The 24,405-nt window shown below is 35.0% G+C and overlaps 1 protein-coding gene across 1 annotated transcript; it reads right to left on the bottom strand.

Annotated features, from left to right (window-relative positions):
* Positions 1 to 775: 775 nt before the first annotated feature.
* On the bottom strand, positions 776 to 22,175 carry LOC311168790 (uncharacterized protein; the record flags this gene model as incomplete). Its single annotated transcript, XM_084230524.1, has 5 exons — positions 776 to 1,732; positions 6,907 to 7,838; positions 12,496 to 12,577; positions 13,812 to 14,469; positions 21,241 to 22,175. 5 exons carry the CDS (start codon positions 22,173 to 22,175, stop codon positions 776 to 778), a joined length of 3,564 nt encoding a protein of 1,187 aa, XP_084086650.1.
* Positions 22,176 to 24,405: the final 2,230 nt, after the last annotated feature.

The raw sequence follows: 24,405 nt of genomic DNA on the forward strand, positions 1-24,405 counted from the left end.
GTTTTCTTCAATGATAAAATTCTACCAACTAAGTCCAAAAACTTGAAGCATTCGGATTTTCCTTTTCAGTTGTGTGTGTGCTTGTCTTATAAAATAATCAATATTAATGTATAAGATACAGTGAATATTTTTCAGAAACCAGTATGTATTAAAATATTGCAAGAATATGTCTTCTTATGATAATGGACAATATTTACTAGAATTACCTTAAATGTTTTACATCCATCATCTGATTAAATCTTCACAAAATTCTACAAATCTGGGATTATTATTTGTCTTGTAAAGTTTGGGACACTTAGGACAGTTAAGTGACTTATTGAGGGTTCTATAGCTCAAAGGTAAGCAGATCTAGATCTAATCCAGATACATGCTTCCAAATAAAGTGCTCACATTCATTCTACTACATTTCTTCTACATGTACTGGGTAATTATATCTGAAGCTATCTTTTGTTTGGGCAACAATTGAGCTCTTTTCCAAAATAAAATTCTCTAATGATATCCTAAGCAAGGGAATCAGTATGGTACCATTTCAAAGATGACAACTCAATTTTCTTGCTCTGTCCATCAGTTGCCCTTAATTTTAGACTACATGTTAAGACTTGTTAAATGATTTCCATTACAATATGAATTCCTAAAGACATGCTACTGGAAATGCCCAAGATCACATTTGGTCAAATAACAGAAACACAAGCAAATGGAGTCAATATTTTTAGGCAGACCTTAAGGAAATGCCGTACAGGGAATAAGAAAAGAGGAGCTTAAAATCTCAGCATCACTATTTCAAGTGCCTGGATCCCTCTCTCTTCTGCAGGAGTCTAAGGACAGCATTTTTTACTTCTTTGTTGCGAAGACTATAAATGAGGGGATTCAGCATGGGGGTCACAATAGTATAAAACACAGAAGCCATCTGATCCTTCCCCAGGGAGTAGGATTCACTTGGTCTTACATAAGTGAAGGTCATAGTGCTATAAAAGATAATGACGGCCATGAGATGCGAGGCACAGGTGGAGAAGGCTTTTCTCTTTCCTGAAGCAGAATTGATTTTCAGGATAGTGGAGAGAATGGACACATAGGACACTGACAGCATAATAAGAGAGACCATGAGGGTAGCACCTGCAAAAAGGCACATTATGATTTCCAGATCATGGGTATCAGTGCACGACAGAGCTATAATTGGAGATGAGTCACAGAAAAAGTGGTGGATTACATTGGAGTTGCAGAAACGTAACCTGCTCATGCATAGCCTATTGACTAAAGAGTCTGCCAAACCTACCAAATAGGACCCAACAAGGAGGGACCAGCAGCGTCTTGTGGACATAACAACAGGGTAGTGGAGAGGATTGCAGATGGCTACATAGCGATCATAGGCCATGGAAGAGAGAAGAAAACATTCAGTGCCACCCAAGAAGATAAAAAAATGCATTTGGGTGAAGCAATTCAGATAAGAAATCTTCTTGTTGGATGTCAGTAAGTTCCCTATTGTTTTAGGGGTGATGACAGATGAATAACTGAGGTCAATGAAAGACAGGTGACTGAGGAAAAAATACATGGGGGTGTGAAGTTGGGCATCCAGACGGATGACCATTATCATCCCTGCATTCCCCAGCACGGTGACCAGGTATATCATGAGAAACAGCACAAAGAGCACCAGTTGGATGTCTTTAGCATCCGTCAGTCCCATAAGAATGAAGTAAGGCACCTCTGTGTTATTCCATTTATGCATTGTGCTCCTCTGCTTTTACCTGTTGAGAAGTCAAAATTGACACTTAGCAGAAATATCTTGCAAATGGTTTGTTTTTTCAATTCAATATGGATGGCATGGGAGGGTAATTTGGTGGGGAGAGTACTTCAGTGGCAATATCTGATGACCATATGAGAATATTATCTCAATTAAAAATAAATTACTAAATAAAATAAAAAAACAAAAGTATTTGTGCTTCTACAAATAATGTGTCTTATGGAATTTTTTAATATTTTAATATTTATAATAATGAGTTGCTTGTAGCATATGATAGAATAAAATCCAATTTGATTGCCAATTAAAGAAATAGGTATAAATTGATAATTGTAGATGATATAATAAAATTTGATATGTTTCTTAATTAGAATGAAAGTAACACTCTTCTAAATACTTCCCTTATTTAATGTAATTATTCCTCTTAAAAATATTATCCTATAGGTGTCACTGCTAGTCATACTTTTGACATTAGAAAAAAATAGACAGTTCAATATACCTATCCAGAGTCAGAGTTATTAGATGATGGCATTATGTGTCTATGAGATAGACTGACTGCAAAGTGCTTATCAGTTAAATATTCCCCATTACAATTAATTTTAGTAACCCTTAAAATAATGTTATATATAAAAAAGCAATAATAATATGAACATGGTTTTAAGGCATTATTTACTAAACTTTGCTTTTAATATTATTTAATATTAATGACAAACCTTAACCTTAAATAACTTCAATGGGTTTATTAGTGAAATTAATACTAATTAATGATACCAATTTCTAGAAGCCAAAATGTTTTCCTAATTTGACCATTTTAAATCAAATTTTCCTCCAAAATTGCTTTCGAAGATATTGTCAAGGTTGGAGTCCCTGTTTCCATAAACTCTTATTTCTGTCTCTACAAGTACAGGCATCATTTAGGGTTTAAGTGTGTGCATATCCTTCTGATATGTGTCCATTTTTATTTGATTCTAACTAAAATCCTCTAATTTTGAGTGAAATACTTACTGTGATCCAAAGTTAGTGGGAAAAAAAACAAAGCCTTCTTCCAATATTACTGGTCTAGAAATTGTTCACCCTAAAATTTTACTCAGTAACAAAATATGAAAACCATCTGAGTCGAAGATTTCTGAATATAGTATATGTTTTCTTAGAGATAAGTGCTTTTTAAGTTTTTGTGCACTCATTTTATCCTGATGTAAAAATCAGTCAAACTAGGGATTTTGAGAAGGTCCTGGTCAAGTGGAAATTTGCCTGGAAATGATGTCTTTAAAAAATATTAGGGTGTTACTGGGAACATAAGTGGAACAGAATTGCCTCATGTCTCTTGCTGATAATTCTAGGCCACCTCATATATTGGGAATGGGTAGTAATGCAATGTTTGGACGTCCTTGAGGGACCAATTACTAAGGAAGACACTTCGGCAAGCTTCCAAGAAAAAAAGCTCAAGGACTCAATACAGCTGTGGTATGTATTGTCCCTTAGAAACCACCTAATAAAGAGCCTGGTTTGTTTTCCTTTTTCTCTAAATTTTTGACTGCAGATGTAAAGAAAATATTTCTAGGTATTTACTGCATTTTTCTATTACTGAAACCATTAGGGATGGAATTATTTATTTTTCACAATGAAATGTTTTTATATTTATAATGTGATACTGTCATAGGCATAAAGCTTAATCATTGGAGAAAAATAGGATGAAATAAAATTTAGAAGCAAAATGAAAACAATTCAAATTGTTGCAACATTTTTATAAATTTCCCCCAAGAATTTTTCTTTGTACATATGTCTGTGTCCTGATAAGATGCATACTTATTATTATTCTGTATATTAGCATCCAATCCTCATTTAATTATGAAAATTTAATAGTATATCATGAAACCTTTCATGAAACCATAATTTCATATATTATATGCTGGTTAGTACCCCACAGCTGGCTTCCTTTTAGAAAAGTTCATCTGCTGATAATATTTTGAGGTATCTTGGACTGTGTGTTCAGATTTTGCAGTGTCCTGACTCATCCACTTATCAATATTTGTGGCACTTGTTTAATGCTTTAGTGTATTTGCTGTTTTATTTTATATTGAAGATATCCGCATTATCCGCATTGGTGTTAGTAAACATTTGATAAATAATTTATTAGCCAAAAGCTCACTTCTTTCCTCTGTAATCAAGTCAAATGTTTTCTTAACTATGAATAAATTTAATTAAAATATGAAAAAAACACTGAAATATAGTATTGAGGATGACTTGTGTAAGATGAGGACGCAAAGGAATATATGAAAAGGGATTAACTAAGATGAAATTGAAATATTCCTGTGCATCTTGCATCAATTCATCATAATGAAATAGATTTTTATGTAAATTTCTAATTCTCTGAGAGGAAAGACTGCTCAACACACAATATTTCAGGAGATAACTTGTCAGAGCTCTTTTTGCATGTTTTACCATTTATTACTCATTCTGGCTGACCAGCTACAGATTGAGCTTCCAGAGACTCCTTCTGTGTTTTAAAATCCAGGTCAAGGCTTCCCTAGTGGCACAAAAGGTTAAGACACAGCACCATGAAGCTATCCACAGCCACTGCAGCACGAGTTGGATCCCTGACCAGGGAACTACCCACATGGTGCAGCAGACTTCTACTGATTCGCCTGCTGCTCCCCTCAGCAGTGTATTTCAGTTGGTCTGCCTGTTCTGTTCCCCCACTCTGTCTCTGGTGAATCCTCTCATCCTCCACACCTCTGGCCTGTACCCCAGTTCCTGTATGCATAAATAAATCTTTAAAATAAATAAATAAATAAAATAAAATACAAACCAGGGCAAAGCCAGGTTGTTACCTGATGATAATGAGAGGTTCCCACAACTCCTTCCTTGGGATCAGTTAACTTATATGAGCAGTTCACAGAACTCGGGACATGTACTTACTGAATTGCCTGTTACTGAATTGCCTATTCTCCCTAAAGGGATATAAATGAGAAATTGCCAAAAGGGACAGGTACATGGGACAGGTATGGGGGTAGGTCTCAGAGCTCCATGGCTGATCTAGGTGTCCCATCTCCCCCAATCTCCATGTATTCAACCTTTGGAAGTACTCAGATCCCTGCCCTTTGACTTTTTACAGAGGCTTCACTATTGGCATAAGTGATTAAATCACTGTTATTGATTGATTCAGCTTCCAAAGCTTGTCCCCTCTATCCTTCCCTCTTGCTCTCTCCTGGAATTGAGGAGGTAAGACTAAAATGTCCATATTATAACAATGTAAGACAAATATTTAATAAAAAAGAGAACAAAATGTCCCAACCTCTAATCATTTGGCTGTTTCTCCTGGCAACCAATCCCCATTCCTAGATGGGAGCCAAACTTACCACATGCACATAATAGAAGAACCTCAAGGTTTTCATAATTTGGAAATTCAAGGGTTTTAGAACTCTATGTCAAAAGAGGAGTCTGAGAACAGGTATATGTTTCTTATTATTAGTCACAACATGAAAAATGTGAAAACACTTGGAAGAAGTGAGGTTTATACAAGTGGAGTAGCAAAAACCATGTTCAGTGAAATTGCTTTGTCCTAAGTTTTTCATCACTTTACATTTGTAAAAATTGTGTAGAAAATATATTGGACTTTGTACCTTAACACCTACTATAATTTTTGTCTTCTTAGAGGAATTATTTAACTCAATAAATATAAATTAGTTATATATTTTCCTATATATCATAACACTATTATTAGTATAGTGTCTTTCTCTGAAATGCATTCTTCTTCTTCTTGTCTTCAACTATTTTTATATAATTACTCTACCACACATATCCCTTAATCTCCAAACATTTAAAGATAAATTACGTGTTCAAAATTCTATCTTTTTCTGTGTTGCTTGCTCTAATTTTCTAAATGATGATGGGATTTATCTTTATTTATGGACCTAAGAGTGAGTCCAATGCTACATCAAACTTAAAGTCTATGTAGTTCAATTTATTTTATATTAATTGAATAATTATTCTTTAAGAATTCCTCTAATGCCACTTGAAATCAAGCAAAATAACTATCAATTAATTATTAATGATCAATAATAAATTAATAATAAAGTGAATTAATTAATGTCTTTTTTTTACACTACTGCAATGACTGTTTATTGAATGTCATGAATATGCCTCACATTACAAAGGAATGAAGTGGATACAATCTTGCCCAACTGACACATATTTTGCAGTTACTTATGAAAGTTTTAAATTTTAAGTAATTCTATTAGCACTTTATAAATAACAGATTTCTGAAAAAACATTTTTAGTAACAATAGTTTAAAAATACATACTGATCAGAGAGATAAACTAAAAACCTACTTATTAAATTAATTATACTTATAAGAAGTTAAAATATGGAGGCTCACTTCCTATTTTCCACATGTCTTTGACCTATTTGCTTACTATTAATCCCCAAAATCTGGGGCACAGTCTTTTAAGTAAACAACTTCCTGGGGCTTTCAGGAAGGGTGAAGAGGGGATATTTTGCTTCTAGTAATTATGAAAAAAGAATCATTTAAGCTATGTATATAAAAGACTGCCTTGTTTAATATAAGAATAAAAAGAAGAAGATGTCTGGCAAATTTTCATATATTGTGATCACTTCTCAGTCTTAGTCCTAAATAATATGGCATTGATCAATTGGTTTGATTAACATCAAGACTTTTGCAGAAAGTCTAAAGAAAAGACAAGAGAGATACATGACTTGTTCAGAAGAAATGGGTAGTATGAGAGCTAAGGGGTAAGTACAGAAAGAGGGACTTAAAGAGAGAATGATGGGCACTATAGACAAGATAAATAACATACAGAAATATAAAGAACATATTGAAAAACACATGTGGACATTTATCCTAATTTTTGGCAAATAAAATATATTACTACTTCTCATAATGAGCAAGATGAATGTGAAGTGATTTTGCATCTAGACAAGCAAGAAGACATTAATAACATAAAAGGAAGAATCAGATACATAATTTTAGAAGTTCTAAAGAGAAGTTAGTCCCTGCAATTATCTATATAAAAGTACAGGTCCAATGCAAGTGCAATCAAAATAATACATAGAAATAGAACCAGTAAATATAAATTAGAAGTAATATCATGCTGTATTTTCACTGGAACATACACCGAAACATTCATGACAAAGCCTTTCTATGTATGACTCTCAAGAGAGCATTTTTCACATCTTTGTTCCTCAAACTGTAGATAAGTGGATTCAGCATTGGAATGACAATGGTGTAGAACACAGAAGCCACCTGAGCCTGTGTCAGGGATGATGTGTTATCAGGCTGCAAATAAGTGAAAATCAGGGATCCATAGAAGACAGTGACACCCATGAGGTGGGATGCACAGGTGGAGAAGGCCTTCTGTCTGCCTGCTGCAGACTGGATCCTCAGGATGGCCAAGATGATGGTGATGTAGGTGATGGTGATGATGAGGAGTGAACTAAGAATAGTGAATCCAGCTAAAACAAAGATCACCAACTCTGTGTTGAACGCATCTACACAGGAAAGAGCCAGAAGAGCTGTGGTATCACAGAAGAAGTGGTTGATGATGGCATCACAGAAGGGCAAGCTACTTATCACACAGATGGATATCAGAGAGTTGGTGAAGCCTATCATGTAGGGTATGGCCCCCAGCCAGAGGCACACTCTCTGGGACATCACCACCGGATACAGCAGGGGATTGCAGATGGCTGCGTAGCGGTCATAGGCCATGGACCCAAGAAGGAAACACTCACTACATACCAAACCCACAAAAAAGTACATTTGAACAAAGCAGCCCACAAAGGAGATGGTTTTCTGGTTAGACTGAAAATCGACCAGTGCCTTGGGTGTCACAGTAGAGGAGTAAAATATATCAATGAATGCTAAGTTACTAAGGAAAAAGTACATGGGTGTGTGAAGCTGAGAGTCAGTTCTGATCAGCATGATGAGACCAAGGTTGCCCAGAACAGTGAAGAGATAAATAAAGAAAAACACCAAGAAAAGACTGACTTGTAGTTCAGGGTGCTCTGCAAATCCAGAGAGAATGAAGAGGGTTACCTGAGTGAAATTCTTCTCTAACATAGTTGTCAGCTCAGGCTTGGAAATACCTGCTAAGGAACAACAGCAGTAGTTAGAGGAGTATTCAAGTCTAGGATAGTCTGAGCTGATTTAAACTCTGATAGTGATAGTTGAAGATGGGAAGCAAGTATTTAATGCCTCCAAGTGAGTTGAGAACTTTGTGTGATTTTCACTTTTTTTCTCCCAGAACTGACTAATACTAATAAAGAAATTATAAGTTCACAATTGTGTGGATTTGGTGGTATTCTAAAAGGCATATATCTTAAATGTTCAAGATATACCATCCTCTACCCCAGATTGTCACTGGGTCCAAGACTACACACTCAGAACTTTATCTGTTGTAGTTAACTGTATGTTACTTATAGGACATATGTTAGCTATTTTGCAAGGAAGGCTCCATATTTTGTGATCAGTGATACATTTGGGTGGCAATCTTAATTTTTCAAGTTGTAACTTGTGCTTTATACAGTTGTTTTAGCTTAGATGGGCACTTCTAATAGTTTCTTGGAACCAATAGAGCATCACTAAATTTTGAAATATATAAAAATGTAAATATGAAAAGAATGAATAAAAGAAAATATATGAACAACCACTTGCATGTTTTCTTATTAAAATAAATTATATTAAAGCTCAAATTCTTTATAATTGTTTTTTTTTTCTAGCACATATTTTTTGTCTCTATAAGTTTGCCAAGCCCTAATGAGGAACTTAATACATAACACAGTTAAATGTGTGTGTGTGTGTGTGTGTGTGTTTAGTAAGCATGTTTGTTTCAAATACAAACAACATAATAATCTGTGACATCAAGTTACAGCAAGCCATTGTCAAACAGTATTTTTCAATCAATGACAAAAGACTGAAAACAATGAGCTTTGTTATATCAATATGTCAAACAAAAAATTAAAATATAACCTCTCCTCACTAGAAGCTACATTTGTCCAAATTGAGCTGATGTAAATAATACATAACTAAAGTCATATGAGCACAAATTTGTTTCAGATATTTGCCAACCTACTCGTAACCTAAAGGGACTTGATATATGTTAATATACTTAATCATTTATGTCCCACTTGTTCACAAATGTTCTTATTTACCTTTTTATTACTAAAACATTTAGCCCATGGAGCCATTTTGTTTTGCTTGTCATTAAAGTCACTTTCTCAACCTTTTGAAAGATGCAGTCATGTAAAACAACTTTCTCATTGGGAGACACACAGAAACAGAGATGGGAAAAGAATGATGAAATTAGACTTACCTGAGAGTCACTCACCTAAAGGAAACCTCCTCCTTCAGGTGTAGCCCACCTATTTCCCAGTTACGATCATACAAGAAAAGAAAACAGCACACTGTTTGCCAACATTACCATTAATTTCTGGTTTATAATTTTATTTTCCCTGACTACAATTCTGAGTTTCATTAATTGTCATTGTAATGGCAGAGCTCTTGTACTTGCTGTTATTGCTGAGCTCTATTTTCTAAATAATAGAAAGCTGTTAATACCCTGATGCTGATGAAAAGATGGTGATTTTGGTGACAGTTCTGGGTAATACATAAAGAAGCTTCCATGGATAGGATAGAAATAAGAGACAAGTTAACTAAGATAATTGTTTATTTTTAAGTCCTTTCTTGAGAATTAAAATTTAATTTGTAGCTCAAGTCAAGATTTGTATTCAGGTTTGGTTTGGTTTTTAGAGTTTCTCGAATGCAGTCCTATAGCATATCATCATCTTCTGAAATCTATTGTGTTAAATTATCTTCTTATATAAGCAACTCTCCCTCAAACATCGGCAATCACACAATCAGTCAATTAGCATCTTTGATCTCTTGAGATTTGTATTTTAATTGTACCCTAAGGTCTATTTTTAATTTGCTCGGAATACATCTCCATTGGAAATGTTCAGAAATATATATTCCTGGGCCTCCCCGGTAGCGCAGCGGTTGAGCTCTGGGTTGTGAAGCTGCCCGCAGCCTCTGCAGCGCCGTTCGATCCCCGGCTGCTCCCCGGCCACAGGAGGAGGATTCTACCTGGCGCGCAGACCTCTCCTGTCGCCCGCTACTCCCCTCAGCATTGTACTTCGGTCCTTCTGCCTGCTCTGCTACCCGCTCTGGATCTGGTGAATTCTTTCACCCTCCCGCGCTTCTGAATGTGCCCAGTGCTTGTATAGATAAATAAATAAATCTTAAAAAAAAAAAGAAATATATATTCCTTTCTTTTGTGCATTTCAGTTTATATGGTAATAGACATACTGAAAATATAATTAATAGTTTTTTTTAAGAATCAAGTTTATTTTGATATTATTAGCATACACATGCATATATAACCTTATATAAAACATTATGAAAATAGACATAAGATGTTAGAGATTATCAGATAACCACTGTCTCAGCCTGGACATCCTAACTAGCCCTCCCAGCAAAGTGAGGTGAATTTTCCTACTTATTTCAGATTTAATGGTGTTAGCATACACTGAAATTCTGTTACTATTCATGTCAACAAATCATGTATTCATTTTAATGGAGGCACTCAATGATATTTTAATCGACATTGCTCAGTGTTACATACACAAAATCATTGATGCAATGATAGTCACTAAACTACAGACTATCCAATGTCATAAGACATTCCTTAAAATCCTCTTTTTCTGTACCAGGATGCAACCAAGATATCATGACCCCTTAGTCCCCTGCAATCTATTCCATTTTCTTTCCTTTTCTTATATTACTATGATACTTTTCCAAAGTTATTATGCATGTGTTTTGTACAACTTCCTTTAATTAAAAATTCTCTGATATTGTCTCAAAATTAAATGGAGGTTACTCATTATGGTTTAAAGTACCAGAGAGATGATATTTATATTTTGTTCATTTTGTCAGAAAATACATAATGTCAATAAGTGATATCACTTGTGATTTTTTTTTTGTTTATTTATTTATGGATACAAGAACTCAGGTACAGGCCAGAGGTGTGGGGAATGAGAGGATTCACCAGAGACAGAGCGGGGAACAGAACAGTCAGATTGACTGAAATACACTGCTAAGAGGAGCAGCAGGCAAGTCAGGAGAGGTCTGCTTCGCCATGTGGGTAGCTCCCTGGTGGGTCAGGGGATCGAACTTATGCTGCAGTGGCAGTGGGCAGCTTCACAGGCTGCATTTTAACCCCTTGCGCCACCAGGGTGGCCTGATATTACTAGTGATGTTAAACTTGATCACTTAAAGTAGTTTCTGCTGGAAGTTTTCACTATGTAGTTATAATCTTTGCTTTGATATATACATATAATTATAAAATATATACATATACCATATATATAATATTCCATTGATCCTTTCTGGCACCCATCAATATGTGCTGCTAATATCAATTATTACTGTAGTGTTTTGTGAGCAAATTTCTATTTCCCTTATTCTTTCAAAGTATTTTAATTGAAATTAGTCTGTGAGAAAGATTTGTTCTTTCTTCGGTTTGTATTTGTTTGGATATTTAGTTAGTGACACCAATATACTCATCAATAATTGGTTTTTTTTGTTCTACTGTCCAAAACCACCACCACTTATTTTATCACTTAGATTGTTTTATCTTTGATAAAAGAACCATTTTTAAATTGACTCTGGTGTGAGCTGGAAGGGACTATGCTCAGTGAAATATGCCAAAAAGAAAAATATTAGATGGTTTCACTTATAGGAGAAATGTAGGGGAATTAAAAAAGGGAGCAGGGAAAAATAATTATAATAAATTAAAAAAACAAAATTAAAAGGCAACTATTAATCAGAGACACTCTGAGGGGATGGGGACAAAGAGGGATCAAAACAGATGAATGAGTACAAGGGACTATGGTGATGGTATATGAGTGAATTGGTAGTGGGAATTTTACAGGGACTGTACCTGAAAGGAGAAAGCATGCATTGTACGAAAATGAAAAATAATGTAAAATATATATAAAATAAGTAAATATCCTCTGGTGGTCTGTGTTCCTCAGACAGCCTCTTTTCTCTCTCTCTCTAATTTCTTGCATATTAATATCATAAGATTGCTCCAGGCTTACCTTACATTTTCCTGCACTCAGCTCAGAGATAATAGCTTCTCTTTTATAGAAGACAGTATTTGAAAACCTGGATCTGGGTTATATATAGTATTTTTAGGTATGCAATTATAATTTCCCTTTACTAATATATCAACCAAACTTTCAATGCTTTCAAATGTTCAAGTAATTAGAAATATAATTTTTAATTGAATTCAGTGAAATAAGTCAGAAGGGAAAAGATAAATACTTGATGGCCTCATTTATATGTGGAATATAGAGAAACAAACAAAAGAAAAAGTCAAAATTAGCAGCTTATCATAGAACTGAGGCTTATTACAAAGAGTGGGGAGGGGGCAAGAGAGGGGCACCATGCAGGGGAGGGGTGAACACAAGGGAATATGATGATGGTTTGTGAGTGATATGGTGCAGGAGAACTATGGGGCCTATAACTATGTAAGAAAAAATAAATAAAGACATAATGTTATAGAAAAAATAAATAAAGACATAATGTTATAGAAATGTTTACATTTGCAAACCATAATTCTGGATTGTCTGACCACTGTGGAATGAAGTGCAACCTAATACCTTAATATTCTCATAAACCTGCTGATAGATGATAGATAGATAGAAGCATAGATACAGGTACATATTTTTAGCATTGCATCACCAACAGAACCTTCTAATATCAACAAAATCAGACTCATATCTCCAGGCTGGCTATAGAGATAAACAAAGAGACCAGTCACATGCTGTAAAGTTTAATTCAAAAAGTATAAAAGTCTTGTCAGAAACAAGGTCCTCACCAAGTAGAGTAACAGATGAAGGAAACCTCAGAGAAATCTTTACTTGAAGCTAGTATATGTTTGAAGTCAACTTCTAAAATATTCATGCGTTTTGTCTCGTGTAAGCTTTTAACTCTGAGTTCTTTTTTTCTCTCATTTGTAAAACTACTTAGCTCTTCTGTAGTTGCAAAAAAAAAGGGAGGCAGTTCACTGTAAACAACTCTCTGGGGATGGGGTGGTGTGCGCTGGTGGGCAAGGGCATGTTTCTGTATGCATCTGTGTGATGTCACCTACTGGTTTATCTATCTTCTTTACCAAAACTGAAGATCACATGTTTAACTAATCAATCTATAGAAGATGGTGTAATTTACTGCATAGGAGGTCAGCAGAGATTCAAAATTCTAATTTGGGAACTGAAGGAATCCAAATTTTACAGTGACATAAATTATTCTTAACCGAAGACACTTTGTATTCACTAGATGTATAAAAATACTTTTTTAGGATTTTCCTAATCTGACTAAAGGCAAGAACTCCTGAGAGGAAAGATTTCTAAGTGTTCTGTCTCTGGAAGACTTTTGTTTGCCAGAAAAAAGACAGGAGATACTACATATATCTGCATAAACAAATCACATCACACATTTTCTTATTTCCTATTTTCTCCCTGAATATCCCATTCATTCTTGCCATAGAAGACTTCCCACCTATTCATTGAGACTTTGTTCCCTAAAATGGGTGTATAAACCCCTTCTGTAATTATTAAACAACCAATTTTTTGCACAATCATCCTGTTAAGCTTCTTTGTTAGCTTCACTACAAGACCTCAAATAGTAAAGAGGAGAGGGAAATTGTTTGCATATATACATGTATTTGCATGTACCTATTCTATGTGTATGTGCATAAACTTTTGTATGTTTGTATGTACCTACATGCACACATACACATGCCCACCTCATATGAACAATGTGTGTCTCCCAAAGCCAGTAATGAATGGACACATGAGCTGCACTGAAAATACCACCTTCTTTTCTCCAACAAATCCCCACAGTTATTTAATACTGGACCTACCTATAGTGATATTCATTCCTTAAAGATTCATGATTGAAAATTCAGGTAACTGAGCAACTATTTTTCTCATAATGATCTTTTTCATTGCTTCCTTGGTCTCTGTGTCTCTCACACTATATATCAGAAGATTCAGTACCGGAAGCAAAAGGGTATAAAATACAGACAGGAGTTTGGCTTTCTCTTGGGGGTAGCTAGAACTGGTTCCCAGGTAAGTAAATATCACCGTTCCATAGAAGAGCGTCACTACCGTTAGGTGAGAGGCACAGGTGGAGAAGGCTTTACATCTGCCTCCTATGGACTGTATCTTCAGGATAGTGACAAGGATTCCAAGATAGGAAGTAATCACTATTAGAAAAGTAGTCACCGATGTCGTCCCAGAGAGGACAATAAATAAAACCTTACTGAATTGGGTGTTGGAACAGGAAAGCTGGAAGAGCAACGGAATATCACAGAAATAATGGTTAATGACATTGGGCCCACAGAAAGACAGACTGAGCAGGCTGCTCAGGTGGGTGAGTGAGCTGGCACAGCCTAGTAAGTAGGAAGCAGTGACCAGGTGGATGCAGAGCGCAGGGGTCATGAGCCTTCTGTAGTGAAGTGGGCGGCAAATGGCGACATAGCGATCGTACGCCATCGCTGCCAGGAGGAAGCACTCGGTGGTTAGAAGCATGCTGACGAGGGAATACTGAAGGAGGCAACCGTGATAGGAGATGAACTTCTGCCCTGCTATGTAGTTCACCAACATTTTAGGAATAAAGACCGAGGAATAACAGAAATCCAAGAAAGCCAACTGACTAAGGAAAAAGTACTTGGGGGAGTGGAGGTGGGCGCTAGCCAGAATTAGTGCCATTATCCAAACGTTGCCCAGCACAGTCACCAGGTAGAGCAAGAGAAGCAGCACAAAAAGCACAGTGTTCAGTCCAGGGTTATCAGTCAGCCCCAGGAGGATGAATTCAGTTATCACACTGATATTTTTATCAGCCATTTATGTGGCTCCCCTTTGGCAGATCTGCAGGGAATGAGAAGAAAAAGAAAAGAACCACAGAGGACAGTGTCACTATATGATTTCCATCCACTAGCATCTATTTAGAAAATTGCATGGTTTCAATTATCAGTAATAATATCCCACAGTAAATTAGGTTCTCATAAGTATGAAAAATGAGCCTGATAAAAACTTTTGATAAATCTCTCACTGGAAGATATAAAATGGTATTAAGAACCACATAAAAATCCCTGGAGAAATTGAAATCCCCTTGGAGATCCTTAATGGGAATGTCTGTTTAACAGAGCGAGTCCAGGAGATAGATACTACATAACAGTAAATTCTTGATCCCAGAATACAGACGAAGGATCTCGTATTTTAAGAAAAAACATCCCTTAACCAAGAATTTAAAAACCCTCAATATTTTAAAGACTAAAAGTTTGAGACATCTAACAAAATTATTCTCTATGACAATGTTACCCATGTTATATAATAAAACAACTATATGGATACTTTATATGTGTCAGACACTAAACCATAGATCTAGGAAGTCTGGAAAACACCAAGGAAGGTAAGGAGATGAAAACTACATTTAGGTATATCATGTTCTAGCTCAGGAAATCAAAGATAAAAATTGAAAGGCACTAAAGGAGAAAAAGCTTTTAACTTAAAACATAAAACATGCATTGAACTTTTTTAGAATATGTATATATATGTACATGTTTTACATATGTGAGTGGTATCTGTGTATAAACATTTACATATTTACATATATACACATATGTGTGTATAATATCATTATGGATGAATTTATAGATTATCCAGGTAAGTGGAAAATGGCAATCAAAGGTATCTAGAATAGAGAATGAAAACAATTCAAACATTTTCTGTCATAATGTGATACTCCTAATTTTATAAAAGTCACTTGTTTCAGTAAGTCATTCTTCACTACTCTTCAATTGAGAGTGATCATTTCTTACTCTGATTTTATAGCATTAATATACAATGGTTTGAATCAGTCCATAACAGATTTTTTTTCATTAAGAATGCCCAGAAACTTTATCAGTGTTTTAATCGCTGTAGTCAAGAAATCTCAAATTTTATTCAAGGACAATCTATCCATTACATTTAGATCTGACTTTTTATCTAGGAAAGGTTAGATCATTACATTAAGTTTATTTTAGCTTTTATCAAATAATCTGAAACATTTGAAAAGTAAGATTCATATATTTATGAAACACTTGGTTATTTTTTTTAAAGAAAGCTTTCTTTTACTTTAGAACTTAAAGCAATATATAACACTCTGCTTTGTAAGTTAGCATTAAGAGAAAGACACAGACCATGTCTCAGATTCATCTGACAATTGAAAATCTTTTCACAGAACATGTATGAATATGGTGTTTCACGATCTACACTTAGGGAATCACATTTCTCTGATATTGTAGATTGATGAAAACATAGGCTTGTTTCTGCTCCTTATGATAAATGTGATGGAAACAGCTTAGCTACTGGAGAGCTTGCTAAAAATCAGCTTGGCATGTGTCTATTTTATTGAAATGCAAGGGGCTGAAAAGACTGACTAGTACTTTGTACTACATGATCCTGTGATTTCATGATTAACTCTTAATTTTCTACACTAATTATTAGTTGTATGTAAAAATCATCCTGAAGACAGAGATGTGAGATTAAATAAGAAAATGTGTGAAAATTGGCTGGCACCCAAAGTGAAACAAATAAATAAAATAGAGACTGGCTTATCTGTTCCCATACTGGACAAATATGCTTTGATAAAGTAATTTTTGATTTTTTGCTCTTTTTTTGTTTAATTTTGTTTAGTTGTGCCTTGATTGATTTTGTTTTTAAACAAATCGATTTGCTCTTATGCTGATGCATTTCTTCTTATTTCACAGATTTCATGTTTTTCTGTAATTTTTCTTTAATAAGTACTCATTTTCACTGGGCTGCCTTTCATGCTGCTATTCTTTTGCTGTAAAGCCAGTTATGAAAATAAACTAATCTTTGAGACAAAAATTAGCTCTGGTTCAATACACCCTTGCTCTTTTGCTCAGATTTAACAAAATTCAACAGTTTTTAATAATAAAGCTTAGATTTTAAAGGATTTCTCTAAATAAATTCCCTCGCACAATTTACAAAAATACATGTACATAGTTATTGAAACTTAAACACAGCTACCCAAAGAAATACAGAATAAACCCACTAATTATAACAAGAGAACCAATTGACTTAGTAATGGACTACTACTATTTTGCTTTTCTCGATTATTAAAAAGAATTTGAGGCAGAGGTTTTATCTTCACATTCTTCTTCTTCACAGCATTTATAGAGTTGTTGTTTTTGAAAATCAAGCAAGGTATTTATAATACCTTGGTTAGAGCACATAAACGTACCACTTACCTGGCATTGTAAGGAAGTTTGCCCCTTTCTCTCCCCTTCCTGACTTGTGTTTATATTTGGCTCAGAGTCTTTGGAGGATGGAATCCCCAGTGATTCTGTGAACATTAGTTTCATTTAAACAATTTCATTTTCCTGGGGAAAATCAGGCCCCAGCACTATTTTTCCAAAGTATAGCCGCTCAAGTATTTGTCATTTTCATTTTTTTAGAGAAAAATGTTACATATGATTGTGTCTTACCTATAGGAAGCTGTACAAGGAAAACCTGAACTATTAAAAATGAACTCTGCCAGTGTTTATAATTATGGTTTACATAAATTAACTTCAATACATATTATGTATAACATATACATTTTTTTCATTCTAAAGATGAAAATTCCATTTGCTGATGACCATGTGCTTCCATAAAGATGTCATTATTATAGTACATATGGGAAGTTACACATTTCATTGTAAGACAACACAATATTGTAACAATAATTAAATAAGTGTCAGGGGTATGTGTGTTTTTCATACACTAGACTGTTTCCATGCATAATATCAGGGGTAATTTAACCAATTAAGACACTAAGTTAAGTATCAGGTTTCAACATTTTTGTCCCTACAGTGACTGAACATAAAAGGAAGTTCTAGAAATATTGAGTAGCCTGATACTTAGAGGACAAAATAAAAAATATATGGGGAGGTCAGAGCAGGATAAAATGGGAGGCAAATGTGAAAAAGAGAGAGGGCAATTGAGTCACTCAGACAGGTCTGGGGAACCAAACCAACAAACACAACTGCATAGAACAGCTGGAGAAAATTTGCAGTGATTTTTAAAATGGAGCAACAGTGAAAACTGACGAAGGCATAAGGAATATTACAATTAATTTTATTAACAAGAATATTTCTTTTTCTTTGTCAGTCAAATGTTAAGCAGGGTCCTTGTTTAAATTGTTTCTATTTATTAAATGCCTAGTATGTTCTAGGTATAACTATTATCTCTAGTCTTTATATGAGTTTACTTAATTAGATATTCTGATTCACATTTTAGGTGGCCCAGAATAACTAAAGAAATTGTCCAAGCTTGCCTTTTAAGCAGTAGTAGAGTAATGATTTAAAGTCATGGTTATCAGATCTTAAAGTCACTATTGCTGTCACTGATTATTCCATGCAGTCTTTAAATGTTGACAAGCTAAAGAGTAAACATAACGGTGATGGGACTTGAAAATACATTGCATGAAGAATGGTGAAGGGGCCTCCCTGGTGGCACAAGGGGTTAAGCACCATACTGTGAAGCCATTCTTAGCCTCTGAAGTATGAGTTTGATCCCTGGCCAGCCAGGGAGCTACCCACATGGTGCAGCAGACCTCTCCTGTTTCACCTGCTGCTCCACACAGCAGTGTATTTTCAGCCAGTTTGCCTGTTCAGTTCCCCTCTCTGTCTTTGCGGAATGCTCTCACCCCCCTCCCCCCACACCTCTGGCCTCTACCCCAGCTCTGGTATGCATAAATAAATAAATCTTTAAAAAAAAGAATAGGGAAAAGATAGGGAAATCCAATTTAAGAAAAATTATACTCAGGACAGGGTTTAGTAAAAACTGAATGTATGAGGAGCCTCTGAATGAAGAGTGAGAAAACATGCATTATAAGACCTTCTAAGATCTTCTAAGACTAGTCCAGATACCCTCTAAGGAGAAAGATACATTTTGTTTAAGTGGAAATAAAAATCATTAATTAATTGGTAAAATCTAATCAGTGATGGGTTTATAGGGGAAGGGAGACACCATTAGTTAGCGTTTTCAGAAGATACTCTGTGTCAGATTAGGGTCCAGATAGGATTGACATATTGAGTCTTAGAAGTCCATAACCCTGGATTTGGAATTTGTCTGCAGACCACATTTGACTTGAGGTAACTGAAAACTGGCACCAAAAGTGGGATCAAAGTAATCACCAAGTGCTGACAACATAACATCAAATCTCAAATCCTAGAACACAGTTTTGTTGGCTCATGGGTCACTTAATAAGTGACAAGCATCACCACAGTGCCAGTGTCCACACAGCCAGGCCATATGATGGCCGTGACTTATTTTCCTAGTGCGGTAGGTCAGTTTTTAAAATGCAAACCCCAAGGTAACCCTTATGGAATGCAAAGATGAATACATAATTGACAGAGATGTTCTGATGGCTAAATGGAAAGTTTTGTAAAATAATCATTAACCAATTTCAATTATAATGTAAAGGGATTGGAGTTACACATTTCTATTCTTAAATTATTTTTCTGATATTTTACACAATTGATGTAATAGCATGCTGATCATGTTCTCATTTACCTTCTTTTGACTAATTAAATTTGCCAGTTGAGAACATTTAGAATCTGTTTCACTCAGTCTCATTCAATTATTACATATAGATAGACAGATAGATAGATTTATATGAATATGGAAATAAAATATAATAGGTGGCTCATTTCCCAATTTGTAGCCTATAAATTGATTAACACCCTCCATTTTTCTCTGAAATCTAGCTGAGGGATTTTTTCCCCCCTCTTTTCAGCATCTCATTCCTGTTCACAGTGTAACATAGGAGTTATTTTGGAGAATGAGTTGAAGGTCAACACTAGGGAAAAAAAAATTTTTCCATAAAATAACTTCCTTTCTAAATGTAGTGAACTATAGTGAACACATTTAGTGAACTTTATCTTGGGAAGTCAGTCCCTTCTTTTATAAGATATATTTAAGCAGTATTTATATAAAATTATAAATCATTTAATTCATTATTTTTCTGAGTTTCAGTGATCTTGCTAACATGCTTTGTGTTTCATAGTTTAAAGGAATGATATCGAATGTTCTTGAACAATTATGGACCATATAACATTAGACTTACTTATGATCACTATTCTTTTATCATTTATTTATTCTGCCAATTAAAACTTACATGCAAATGCATTTATAAGAATACCTCCTATGCATAAATGTCACTTATATGCAGCCTTAGGAAACCCAGTTTCAAGCAATATATTAAGTGATCTTGAAAAATCATGAAGGATTATAGAAAAGATATATGCTGTTTTTGGTGATATTGTTGGTATTATTGTTATGATTTCATTTGGAAAAGTGAACTTTCATTTTAATATCTCTGTACAAATATCTAACATCTCAATTAGTTACCATTTCTTTTTCCCCCTCACATTCCAATTTGTTGCCTTCACAAATATTAGAGCCACACATGTAATTTTGGCTGCCACTGAGGGGAAAAAAATAAACAACTCTAGCCTACTGTAGAAACATGAATTAATTTTTTATTTGTAGTGGAGCACTTAGCGGTCTCATTGTGCTGTTTAGTCTAGTTGTCTTTAATTATTTCAGAACTTGAAATAAACTCCCATATAAATATAATTATCTTTGTAAATGAAAATTTTATTTAGAATACAGTTTTACAGCAATTTAGAGAAAAGAGATCACTATTTCTGAGTTTGATTTTATTATTATGGACCTGTATATATGATTTGATTTGAAGGGAAACCATTGACTTCACACATTTTCCCTGCCTAGAATTCATAGCACAGATTTTTCTCTTGCGAAAATGTGGTGGAAACTGAGGCCAGGAATAAGGATGTGGTTTAGACTAATCACCGTGAGTGGAAAGGTAATCTAAAACTAAGTTCTCCTTCTGACTATGTTTAATTTTTTTTTATTTATTTTAAAGACAGTCTGGATATAACTAATTCAGACTGATATCAGGAACATGTTTCTGTCAGTTTTGTGAACACTGCAAGAATCCATAATTTTTGTTTTGAAAGTATTTTAATTTTTACTGCACTCAATAGAGATACCTAGTTAAGAGATATTTTATTTTTATGAATTAAATGTTTGTTTCTCTCTATTTTTGTGTGTTTGTGTGTCTCTTTATCTACATGTATATATTCATTTCTACTCACATAAAGGAATGAAAATGTCACCAATTATCCAGAGACCACTAGCCTAGATTTTAGTATTGTTTTTAGTTTACAGGATAACCAGCATCCTGCTCTATAGCATGTCATTCTTCTAAGATGTTTTTTCTTCTACTGTAAAATAACAATTTCCAATTACATAAACTCTAAGACTTCTCTGGTGAAAAGTCTTAATAAATGCATATAAACATCACACAATGGTGTGTACTATTTTGGGGCCCATCTATTATGAGCGCAACAAGAAAAAATATTTCATTTCTAAAGCCTTCTTCACTGCATCCTTCACTTCCTTGTTCCTTAAGCTGTAAATCAACAGGTTTAACATTGGAATCACCAGAGTATAAAACACAGATACCACCTTCTCTTGTTCTAGAGAATACTGGGAGCTTGGCTGAATATAACTAAAGCTGATAGAGCCATAGAATAAAGTCACTGCTGTCAGGTGGGAAGCACAGGTAGAGAAGGCTTTGTGTCTCCCCGCCGAGGAGCAGATCCTCAGGATAGCAGCAACGATGAAGATGTAGGAGACCATCACTATCAGGAAGGTGAGCATGGCAATAATGCCGGAGAAGATCAACAGCAGCAGCTCATTCATGGATGTGTCAGAACATGACAGCTTCAGCAGCGGGGGAAGGTCACAGAAGAAATGACTGATGACATTCGGGCCACAGAAAGACAGTTTCAGCAAACAAATCGTGTGGGCCAGTGAGTTGATTACGCCTCCTACACAAGATCCAGCGACCAGGACAAAGCACACTATTTTAGTCATAGCTATAGTATAAAGTAAAGGGTTGGCAATGGCCACATAGCGGTCATAAGCCATTGCTGCCAGCAAGAAGCCCTCGGTAGTAAGAAGTGAGACAAAAAAGAAATATTGCATGATGCACGCAGAGAAAGAGATTGTCTCCCGTGCAACAAAGAAGTTCAGCAACATTTTGGGTGCAAAGACTGAGGAGTAGCAGGCATCAACAAAGGATAGACAGCTAAGGAAGTGATACATGGGGGTTTGGAGTTTGGAGGTTATTTGGATCAGAAAGAGCATTCCTAGATTTCCCACCAAGGAAACAGCATAGATCAGCAGGAATAGCAGGAAGAGGACCACTTTCAGTTCAGCACTGTCTGTAAGTCCCAAAAGGACAAACTCAGTAACCAGTGTGAAATTACCTTCTGCCATGTGTTTTTTCTTGCTACCTGTCAATGAAGAAAGATTGGAATCAGTTGAGAATTAGCTATTGCAAAATCAAGACTGTCTGGGATACCTAACAAGCTGTGTGACTTGAATTATTGATGTCTGTTCTCTGATTGTCTTGTCTATAAAAATAGAACATCTCTAGTTTCCTCCAACACTGTTTATTTGCCTATATCATAAGGAACTTCTGTGAGAACAGAAGATGCTAGGATCTTAGAATCTGGATGCAGTCAAAATAGTGATCTTAATGTGAAGAAAGAAACTAAAGTGAATTTCATTCTACAATGTGTTAAGAAAAGTCCAGTTAATAACAACATAGTAACTGAAGTTGGAAATTTAATCTGTGAGACCATCTAAGGCATCTTTTAAAGTATTCACTTTGTATTGAACGGCAGCTAATGTCAAAAATGTTGGAGTTGAAGCCTCCCGGGTGGCCTATGAGTTAAGTCTCAGTGCTATCACCACTAAGGCCTGAGTTTGATCCCTGGCCAGGGACCTGACCCACGTGGCACAGCAGACCTCTCCTGTCTCAAGTGCTGCTCACCTCAGCAGTGTATTTCATTAAAGCCACCTGTTCTGCTCCCCACTCTGTCTCTGGTGAATCCTCTCACCCACTACACCTCTGGCCAACACCCCAGTTCTTCTACATAACAAATAAATAAATAAATCTTTAGGAGACAAAACAAAACTTGAGAATTTTAGCATTAGCCGGAGGCATTGGCTTCAGAGATATTGATGGGGAAGGGGGTGGAGAGCTCTTGCCTGTAATTCACAACATGATGAGATAAACTTCTAATTTATTGGCCTTGAAAGACCCAATAGAAACACCTACTCAGGATAGAAAGGAGTTTATATATTTTTTTTCTGAGAAAAGGGAAAGTAAACCATAAAATAATGCAAACCTAAAAATCATACAGATACTTCTTCACCATATTTGTTTCTATGAACAAGGAACACATTTCTTAGAAAATACAGTATTTTCCACTTAATACACATTTGTTGATTCTTACTACATTTTGTCTGAAAAATTAACTATATTTTCCCACCTATATAAATATAGAACCAGAATAATGGCTTTTGTAGTTTCATCATTCTTTCTTTTGAAAGATAATATTTCTTGTATATAACAGGTAAAACTAAGAAAAAAAAAACAACCCTGCAAGATTGTTGAAGTAGTAAGAAATTGAAATAATCATGGTAGGTCTAGAGTCTTTACAGTTTCAGATGAATTATCCCCATGGGGGTATGTAGCTGTGACTTTGCTGCCAATTCATCCTTTAGGAAAGCATATTCCAAATATTTCAAATGAAATTAAAACATTTTTTTCCAGGCCTCCCTGGCTGCACAAGGGGTTCAACCTCAGTACTATGAAGCTATCTATCAGCAGCCACTGCAGCACCTCTGGCCTACACCGCAGCTCTTGTATGCATAATAAAAATAAAACAGAACTTTTTAAAAAAGAAATAAAACAGTGTTTTTTAATTATTCCAGTAGAAGTTGCAAAAACAGCATTGATGTTAATATAGAAAAATATATTTAAATATAGAATAAGGGGTTGCAAAATAAATATGATACAAATTCCTACCACCCTTGCAAATCTAAAATGTTTTCAGATTAAGGTGTGATCATCCTTTGATTTTTCTTCAGCATCTTCTTGTTTCGTATTTTTAAATGATTTTCAATATTTTGTATATGGAATATCTAAATAAGTGAATTTGACCTCCCAATGGAAGGAAAAATGTTTAACACCCCAGCTTATTTAGAAGCCACATCACCACCCTTCCATAGTTTACATCTCTATGTTCTCCCTAAAACCAAAATACAGAAAATAATTACATTTATGTGATGTCTAGTGGTACCTCAATTAGGTAAATAACAATAGTTACAGATAGGAAAATTGAAATTCAAACTTATCCTTTACTAAATGAGAACCAAAGTTACAGTCTCCAAGATGTGAAAGCTAGAGCAAGCTGATCAAAAAGCAGTGATGTCAGAAGATACATTTAGATAAAGATTCAGTTGGTATTTACCTGAGTTCAAGTGGGAATAGAGTCCCTGGAGCTCAGTTCATCAGAAGAATATAATAAACATAGTAAAAATTTCTCTGTTCCTTGAGGGATTTAGGAAACTCTTAAGAATTTAATGGCTCCCTTAGGCATTTATTTTTTTCAATGTAGTTATAAATGAAATGTGGGACAATTGTTGGGAAAAACAG

The sequence above is a fragment of the Talpa europaea genome (genome assembly GCF_964194135.1).
Source record: "Talpa europaea genome assembly, chromosome: 1".
NCBI lineage: Eukaryota > Metazoa > Chordata > Mammalia > Eulipotyphla > Talpidae > Talpa > Talpa europaea.